Source organism: Aptenodytes forsteri, unplaced genomic scaffold (genome assembly GCF_000699145.1).
Source record: "Aptenodytes forsteri isolate BGI_AS27 unplaced genomic scaffold, ASM69914v1 Scaffold310, whole genome shotgun sequence".
Lineage (NCBI taxonomy): Eukaryota > Metazoa > Chordata > Aves > Sphenisciformes > Spheniscidae > Aptenodytes > Aptenodytes forsteri.
This window is the reverse complement of record NW_008795680.1, coordinates 91,459-100,836: the sequence shown is the minus strand read 5'-3', so window position 1 is coordinate 100,836 and position 9,378 is coordinate 91,459. Positions and strand designations below refer to the sequence as shown.

Sequence of the window (9,378 nt, the reverse complement as noted above, 5' to 3'; positions counted from 1 at the left end):
AGTCCGATGGGTTTTGGACGCCGTCAGCCTGTTCCTTCCGAGCGCCTGCGGCTGATGTGTAGCAGCTTTCGGGGTGCGGGGCCGGGGGGGGGTGGGCTGAGGCACTTGATGGTTGTCAACGCGCATGGGGTGAATCGTGCGAATTGATTAGTTCGAGCTTAAGCGTGCACAGAAATTCAGATTTCGAGTGTTTTGGAAAAATAAGGCATTCGTCGTAATCTTTAAGAAAAAAACCGAATGATCTTACCAAAACTAAAATGTGTTGCAGATGTTTCGGGAAAGGAGGAGTATTTTACCGACCGTCTGAGTCCTTTGAAGATCTCTTTCCTTAACAGGAGTCCCCGGGTCCGAGGGTTTCTTCCCAAGCCGTGCCGAAGTGCTCCGGCGCTGGCCGTGCCGTCCCTTGGTGGGGTTTGGCGACGCTTGGTGGCCCGGCCAAGCTTTCCTTCCCCGACTGGCTTCGTTCTCCCACCGAACCCGCGGGAGCAGCAGATGCTTCAGCAGGTCTAAACGGTGCCTGGGGTGTAAAGGGCTCGTCCCCCGTGGCTGCCCGTTCCCCCATCTCGGCGAGGCGAGGGCGGCACGGGGTCTGCCCGGCGGTGCCCGCCGGTCCTCTGGCTCACCCAGCTCGCTCTCCCTGCAGCTTCTGGTCCGGCGCAAAGGGCAAAGCTTTCGGTCTCGTCCCAGCCAGGCGGCCGTTGGTTGCCTCTCCGAGGCCGGGCAGACAATGGTTTCCCCTCGTCGCTGGCTCTCCTCCGAGCTCTTCGGCGCATCCGTAATCTGCTGTGGAGTTGCCGGTCCCGGTGTGCGCTCCGAGACGGGCCCGGTGGCTTCAATCTTGCAATTACATATCGCTGTTTTGATCTGGGGAGACTTTTATCTGGTCCTCCTTTTTCCATTTGTCCCTCGCTGGGCTCTCTCCGGTTTTATTGCTGTGTAATAGGCGCAGCGATTATCCACCTTAGCCCGAAAAAGCCTCTTTTGTTGCTCTTTACTGCAAGGACGGGCGTCAGATCCGCTCTCTAATCTGCCCTCCCGGAGGGATTGTGGTAAGTGAGGCCATGAGCGTCCCCGCCGATGCCAGGCGTGTGCTGGAAGCCGATCTGCTCCTTCAACTCATCCGGCGGGTGTCGCTGCCCCGGCACCTCCGTTAGCCACCCCCCGCGGCCTGAGCTGCGGCAGCAGCGCGGCAGGGACTCTCCTGGTGAAAATGATGGGGGTGTTTTGATGGAGAAGGACCCGTTTTCATCTGGGGGAATTCGGGCTTTCCCTTACTGCCACCTTAAGCCTGCTGGTACCTACTCGGTTTGCTCCACGTTCCCCTGCCCGCTCTCTGACGATGCCGTGCTTCGCCTCCAGGTCCACGCCTGGGAGATCTCTGACCAGTTGCTGCAGATCCGTCAGGATGTGGAGTCGTGCTACTTCGCGGCGCAGACCATGAAGATGAAGATACAGACTTCCTTCTACGAACTCCCCACGGACTCCCACGCTTCGTTACGGGACTCTTTGCTGTCCCACATCCAGAACTTGAAAGACCTGTCGCCGGTCATCGTAACCCAGGTAGGTGCCGCGCAGAGGGGTGGAAGGAGCTGCTCTGTAAATGTCTGTGAGCGAGAGAGGTCTGAGGCTGCTCTCGGCAGTAAAGCCTGGACCGTCCAGTCCTAACTCGCAGTTGAGAGCAGGCTGGTAGCCGCAGGCTTGTGTCCCAGCCCTGCTAGAGCTGTTCCTCACAGTAACCGCTCGCCTGCGGGTCACACCGATGGTGGCCGGCTCCGGCTTTTGTCGCTTCTGACTCTTTCTGAAGCAAAGCCCTTGGTCTCCCTGGGTTGCTTTTCCTCCAACATGGAGAACAGAGCAGGTCGATGCCTGCAGCCAGCCCGGTCGTGCCTTCCCCGTACAGGATTGTTTGCCCTCCTTCGTTATTCGGTGCCATTAGTTAAATCAATTACTTTATCCTGTTGTTTGCCGTTTGGAGAGGGTGAGAGGAGGAGCAGCCATTCCTGGGGTTTTTCCCTGTGCTCTCCAACAGAGACAGAAGGTTGATCCGCCCCGCAGCGCCCCGGGTGACCGGGGGGATTTCTCCCGAGGCCCTGGCGTGTTCTCGGAAATCCCTTTGCTCTCCGTACGGCATTCCCGTTACCCCTACTCCTCATCGACGCGGCTCCGCGGCGCAGACTGAGGCGAGGGTGCCTGTTCGGCCCCTAAATAGCCCAGCGGAGAATATCACCCCATCGGGGCGGTGGGCGTTCCGCAGTTGACCACAGGGATTTGCGCGCGCGACAGGGATATTGTGAATTAATACCCTGCCTCTGCAGGCTCGGAGTTACCTGCCGGCCCTGCCGAGCTCAGGATGTTCTCCTGTGCTGTCGGGCAGATTTCATCAGTCACCACACTTAGCTGTGTTTCGTTTTTTTGTTCTTTTTTTTTTTTTTTCTTTTTTTTTTTTTCTTTTTTTTTTTTTTTTCTTTTTTTTTTTTTTTCTTTTTTTTTTTTTTTTCTTTTTTTTTTTTTTTCTTTTTTTTTTTTTTTTCTTTTTTTTTTTTTTTCTTTTTTTTTTTTTCTTTTTTTTTTTTTCTTTTTTTTTTTTTCTTTTTTTTTTTTTTTTCTTTTTTTTTTTTTCTTTTTTTTTTTTTCTTTTTTTTTTTTTCTTTTTTTTTTTTTCTTTTTTTTTTTTTTTTTTTCTTTTTTTTTTTTTCTTTTTTTTTTTTTCTTTTTTTTTTTTTCTTTTTTTTTTTTTTTTCTTTTTTTTTTTTTTTTTTTTCTTTTTTTTTTTTTTTTTCTTTTTTTTTTTTTCTTTTTTTTTTTTTCTTTTTTTTTTTTTCTTTCTTTCCTCTTGCCCTTTCAGCTTGCTTTAGCAATAGCAGACCTTGCCCTGCAAATGGCGTCTTGGAAGGGCTGTGTACAAACACTGGTTGAAAAGTAAGTAGTCGTTCCTATCGTTAAACTCTAAATTGTTCCTTGAGTAAATGTTGAGTGGGTGGGCCTGCACGGTCCAAAAAGGCACGCAGCGGCGAACGGCCCGACGATAGGAAAGCTTGCTTGCTTTCTTGATTAATAATTTAAAGCGTTTTGGATCGTGGGCAGGGAGATGGGCTGGAGGGAGAGGTGGGTCTGTCTGTGGCTCTGCGCGACAGAGGGGCCGTGCGCGCTTCCGTGGACGCGGCTCTCTGAGCCTCAGCGATTTCCCTCATCCCTGTTTTTGTTACGTGGTGATCCCTCATCCCCTCCCGGCGTCAGCCGTAGCGCAGGAGCGAACAGGGAGGTCGAGTCGGTCGCCGCCGCTGTCGGGTGTCCCGAGGCGCTCGCTGGGCTGGTGCAGTAACGCCCAATTTCTGCGTGACAGCGCTTTTCGCTGTCCTCTGTTTGCCGACGCGGGATGCCACACGCTGAGACTGTCTCGTTCGGGCAGATCACCGTGCTGAGGTGGTCCCGTGGTATTTCTGTAGCGGGAGGGAACTCGATTTGCCTGGGCGATGGCACTTGGACGTGATGTGCTGGTGGGCTGGGAAAGCTTTTGCCATTTTTCCGTTGAAACTCTTGAGCTAAACCACTGACAGAGACTCCTCTCGACAGCGCTCTGCCCTCGCAGCTGGGCACTGGAGAGCGTCTGCGATAACGCTTGCGCTGAATCTCTTTGAAAAGCCCCTCCGTCTCTCGCGGTGCTGTTAACCTTCTCGCCGGTATGCAGGTTTTCTGCGCACGCTTGGCTCTCGCCTGCCTTCACGCACTGTCCTTTCTCCCCGTTGTTTCAGGTACAGCAATGACGTTACATCGCTGCCCTTTCTGCTGGAAATCCTCACGGTGCTGCCAGAAGAGGTTCACAGCCGATCCTTGCGCATCGGAGCCAACCGCCGGACTGAAATCATAGAAGATCTGGCGTACTATTCCAGCACGGTCATCTCTCTGCTGGTAAGGAGACCGAGCAGCGACCGAGCCCCGGTCAGCTGCTAAAGAAGTTCATGCGGCTTCTTCTCCCCCCTCCACATCACTGGTCCAGATTATTCCAGGTTGGATGCCATCAAAAAGCTGGTCTGTGTGAAACAAGCTGATTTTCTGTATTTCGGTTCCAAGCAGATCAAAATCACGGTCAGGTCCCTGGTGTCAGCACTGGAGTGAAAACGGAGCTGGTTATGGAGACTTAATAGCTTTCTCGTCCTCTCAGCTGGACTCTCCGTGTGAGGACTGCGTTGTTTTAGCTGGCGGTACGGAGCGTGGTGCGTCTTCTGGCGCTGTATGTTTTTAGTTCAGGACTTTCTTTAGTCTCCTGGACCGTCGGTTCGGTCGCTGGCTAGGACTGGAGTCCTGTGCAGGCTGAGGTAGTTTCGGGTTATTTGGTGGTTAAGCAAGAAATTGCTTCAGCCCATTATGGGGGTGTGTGTGTATGGGGGTGTGTATGTAGATCTCTAGATCATCTCTAGATCATCTCTAGGTTCACACACACGTCTCTCTCTCTCTGTGTGGTAAAAGAAGGGCATGCAGGTACTTAAAGCCTGTGATTTCTCTCTCTTCTCATGCCCCTTTCAAACGTTAAGTACGTACCTAATTTCTGCCCGTCGCGTGATGAGCTGAGGTTATGCCTTTAGCTGCAGGTCACAGTTAGCACTGGCCAAGCAGGGAGACTGCAGCTGCATCTCCTGGTTCTTCTTCAAAGGCCTCCTCTTCCAGGGAGCACTCACGCTCTCCAACGACGAGAGTGTTGTGGGCCCCAAAACAGGGCAAGTTTGGGGAGGAGTGAGTAAGCGTTGAGGTGAATTGCTTCAGGGACTGGAAAGAAACGCTCCTTGCTGGCTCCTTCCTTTCCAGAGAGGCTTCTCGTGTTCGTCAGTGGTGTTTGAGCTCAGTAAATGAGTAGCCAACCTGGTCCCTGCCTCAAGCTTCAAATGGGAGCGTGTGCCGTAGCCGCTAGAGCTTCCCGTAAATGTCTACCCTTCCACGGTGCTTATCTAAAGAAGGAAAGATCATGTACCCTCGGCAGCGCGTATCGAGTCTGCAGTTCCACCAAGCAGCTGGTTAATGTCGCCGTGCTCCAGATGGAGCCGAGGTTTGGTGTGTTTAATTGCGGTGTCCCGTCAGCAGTCGTCTCTCTGCTCTGCAGCCCCATCTTCCCGTCCTTGGCTGCCCTGCACGCTGGGGTCTGTGGTCTCCCCGTCTCTCTTCCAGCCGCCTCCCTCTTGCCCTGCTAGCCTGCTGGTCAGTAGTCCTTTGTCGATGGAATTGTAGCTGTTGAAGATAGAAGGAACCTTAGGACCCTTAATACTTCATCCCCGTGAAGTGACCCGTGTTTTGCTGTGCGTTTTTGATGCCATTTCTCCAAATCGCAGAATTTCAGTCTCCCTTTGACACACGCCTACCCTTCGCTGTTAGGCTGTCCTTTAGATTTCCTTCTCGTCGATGAGCGAAACTGTAGGGCTTTAGTTTTACATGTGCCCGTGTTCTCTTCTCCTCAATTAATACTTCTTCACGTCTTTTCTAGCTCTGGCATGCAGCATCTTTGCGCGTCCCCGGTACCGTGCCGCACAGAAATAGGCGGGGGGCTCTGGGCTTGCTCTCAGGAGCCGGGGAGAAGGGGGATGCCCTCCCTGGGATTTGATTCTCTGCCCAGAGAAGCCTCGCTTCTTGCAGTGCATCGCTTCGTCTTCCTCCAGACCCGTGTGACCTGCCATTTCATTTATCCCCTCCTGCCTCTCAGATGTCACCTGCGGTCCCTCCCCGACATCCCTTCCCTCTCTGAATCCCCTTCTCTGATGGGACCCGACACAAACTCAACCCCCAGCAGTTTCCCTTTGTTTAATTTGGAGAAAAGGGTGGAGCAGGGGTTAAGGAGGGCTCAGTTTAAGTTTGCGCCTGGCCTGAAACCCTCGCAGAAGGTCCCCGTTCTGTTTCCACGCTGCTTTTTGCGGGGCTGTGGTTAAGAAGGCCACAGAGAGTATCTGGAACAGAGGTACGAGCGTGGCAGATGCTTCTGGTGGATGTTTCGTGTCTGTGCAATGTCTGGCTTTGGCTCTTCCCACGGCGGCCTGGGAAGGAGGCTTCATTTTCCGGAGTTACTCCGGTAACTCCGAAGGAAGGGGGATCGTGACAATCAAGGATCATAGAATCGTTTGGGTTGGAAAAGACCTTTAAGATCATCGAGTCCAACCGTTAACCCAGTGCTGCTGAGCCCACCACTAAACCATGTCCCTCAGCGCCACATCTACACGTCTTTTAAATACCTCCAGGGATGGGGACTCCACCAGTCCCCCAGGCAGCCTGTTCCAGTGCCTGACAGCCCTTTCGGTGAAGAAATTTTTCCTCACGTCCAATCTAAACCTCCCCTGGCGCAACTTGAGGCCGTTTCCTCTCGTCCTACGTATCAGGAGACAGAGTTGAGCTATGTCCTCTGCTCGGTAGCTCAGGTCTTGCTTGGGAAGGCTCTCTTCCCCCCTTGAGCTGCATTTATCACAGCAGAGGTCCATGCCGTTACCACCACAGCCATTAGGGGAGCCCAGTTCCACTTTTTCCGTAGCCTTAGTTGTCTTCGAACGAGTCCTCACTCAGTTCTGAAACTCTTTTCACCTTCCCCAAATCCCTGCGCCCTGCCGTCCCTCCCAGCCGTCTCCAGCCCTCGGCTCTCTTCCTAGGACGTCTCGGAGAAGTCTGGCTGTCGCATCGGTGAGACAGGCAACATCACCTCGCCCCGGGCTGCTCGCAGCCTTACCGCAGGCGATGCGAGGCGCCGGTGTTGGATGGCCGAGGGTCACAGCCCTGTCGTAAGACTTTCTGTTCAGACTTCGTCTGCATCTGCCCGGAGCTTTCCTGGTAAATCCCGGCACAGGCATTTCAACCACCTGCCTGAAGAGCAGAATTAAATTCTCTCTGTAGGATTTAAATGCTGAATTCACTTTCTTGAGTTACAAAATGGAGTTTTAAAAAATTGTACAGGGACTGTGATGAAGTACGGCATTCCGCCTTCAGGACTGAAGTGTCAAGCGAGGAGTGGGGATCCGTGGAAGCTCTCATGTGCAGGATCGCTTGGCCGGTCTAGGCACCCTTCTGAGGAGAAGGGCGTCTGGGATCCTTCTCCAGGTCCTCCCTGTCCATCTGCTCTTCCTTTCCCTCAGCCTGGCGAGGTCAGGGCTTCCTTTGGTGTTAGGTTTTGGTTAAGGGTTGCGGTTAGGTGCTGTTGTGCGGCAGGAGCGTCGTCCGTCGCTGGAGACGAGGGCTGGCTGCTGCCAGACCCGCATCCCGTCTCTGACACTGCGGTGGCGTGGTCGGGAGTGCCCTCAGGTTGGCCTTCGGGGTAGGTCTGACCCTCAGGACCCATCTTCTCTTTGGCAGCTTTTTTTTTTGTGGTGAGGAGTATCAAATTGAGATTTGAGTGAGTTTAGGGATTTATCACGTGTGAAACTCATTCGTGTCTGTGCTCCACCGGTCTGAGACAGGATTCTGCAGAAAACCGATGGGCTGGGAGTGAATGAAAACACTCAAAGCTGCTTCTCTCGCTTCTGAAACAGCAGCTGAAGTTGACTGAGAGGTTTTTGGCTCTGCCCCTACGTCTCACCAAGTCCAAGGGCTGCGTTACCTGGGGACGGGGATGTTGGAAGCAGTCTGCTTTCTTGAACGTGCGTCACGTGGACTTTGAGCATCCTCTCGAAGAGGATGCTCACACGCTCTTGAGAGGATGTTTGCAGAACTGTCTCTATGTTCCTGATTACAAAACCGGGGTGGGGACACGGTCACCCTAGCTAAATGCAGAAGTCCTCTCTGCTGGTGTGGGCATCCTCGGATGTCTTCTGGTCAGAGTGCTGCTTCCACGTACGTACAACACTGCTCCTTGATTGCCGAAAGTTGTGTGTGCCTCTTGGAGGGATCACTGCTGACTGTCCCAGGCCCCCTGTATCTTGCTAAGATTCACGGGGGAGTTCTTGATGCTAATTGTGGAGACTCCAGGGTGGCTTTCCAAAAGTTGTTTATTATTTTGCTTGTGAAATTACGTGTTGGAGTTGAGGTCCTAAGCAGTTCTTCCTTGTCCTGCCGTAGATGACGTGCGTGGAGAAAGCAGGCAATGATGAGAAGATGCTCATCAAAATCTTCCGGTGCTTGGGGAGCTGGTTCAACCTGGGTGTCCTGGACAGCACCTTCATGGCAAACAGCAAGTTACTGTCACTCCTCTTCGAGGTGCTGGTGAGTGTTTCTCTTGGGAAATGGGATGCCGTCCAGAGGGACCTGGACAAGCTGGAGGAGTGGGCCTGTGTGAACCTCATGGGGTTTAACAAGGCCAAGTGCAAGGTCCTGCGCCTGGGTCGGGGCAACCCCCGGTATCAATCCAGGCTGGGGGATGAAGGGATTGAGAGCAGCCCTGCCGAGAAGGACTTGGGGGTACTGGTGGGTGAAAAGCTGGACATGAGCCGGCAATGTGCGCTCACAGCCCAGAAGGCCAATCGTATCCTGGGCTGCATCCAAAGCAGCGTGGCCAGCAGGTCGAGGGAGGGGATTCTGCCCCTCTGCTCTGCTCTGGGGAGACCCCCCTGCAGCACTGCCTCCAGCTCTGGGGTCCTCAGCATAAGAAAGACACGGACCTGTTGGAGCGGGTCCAGAAGAGCAAAACAAAAATGATCAGGGGGCTGGAACACCTCTGCTATGAAGAAAGGCTGAGAGAGTTGGGGTTGTTCAGCCTAGAGAAGAGAAGGCTTCGGGGAGACCTTATTGCAGCCTGTCAGTACTTAAAGGGGACTTATGAGAAAGATGAGAACAAACATTTTAGCAGGGCCTGTTGTGACAGGACAAGGGGGAACGGCTTTAAACTAAAGGGGGGTAGATTTAGACTAGAGATAAGGAAGAAATGTTTTACGCTGAGGGTGGTGAAGCACTGGGACAGGTTGCCCAGAGAGGTGGGGGATGCCCCATCCCTGGAAACATTCCAGGTCAGGTTGGACGGGGCTCTGAGCAACCTGATTTAGCTGAGGATGTCCCTGCCCACGGCAGGGGGGTTGGACTAGATGGCCTTTAGAGGTCCCTTCCAACCCAAACCGTTCTGTGATTCTGTGACCACATACTAAAAAGTGAGGTGGTGGTGGGCCTTGGGTACCAGGATGGTGTCACTTTTAAATCCAAGAGTGACTGAGGATTGGAGGAAAGAGACTCTGCAGCTCCTTCAGGATTATTCTTTCCTGCCCACCTTCTGTTTTGACCCAGAGAATATGTGTTCAGAGGTGAGCACCGTTCCCTGTTCTTGGGCGGGCACGAAAGACTCCCAGATCTCTCCTGAGCAGATGCCCTTGCCTGGTTTTACTGAAGCCCTTCTCAGCCCCCTGGCTCAGCTATCCCCACGAGAGCGTTCCTGCCAAGCGGTGCCCGTGATGCACCTTCTCCCCGCGCCGCTCGGGAATGGCGGCTTTT

The 9,378-nt window shown here is 53.2% G+C and overlaps 1 protein-coding gene across 1 annotated transcript in view; it reads left to right on the top strand.

The window, feature by feature from the left end:
* The window catches only part of TNPO3 (transportin 3), a 28,858-nt gene that overhangs the window by 670 nt on the left and 18,810 nt on the right, over window positions 1-9,378 (top strand). Inside the window, exons 2-7 of the mRNA XM_019472971.1 lie at window positions 336-504; window positions 644-775; window positions 1,360-1,560; window positions 2,846-2,919; window positions 3,753-3,909; window positions 8,020-8,163. Coding sequence (XP_019328516.1) covers window positions 336-504; window positions 644-775; window positions 1,360-1,560; window positions 2,846-2,919; window positions 3,753-3,909; window positions 8,020-8,163 — 877 coding nt within the window. The remainder of the gene's footprint in view (window positions 1-335; window positions 505-643; window positions 776-1,359; window positions 1,561-2,845; window positions 2,920-3,752; window positions 3,910-8,019; window positions 8,164-9,378) is intronic.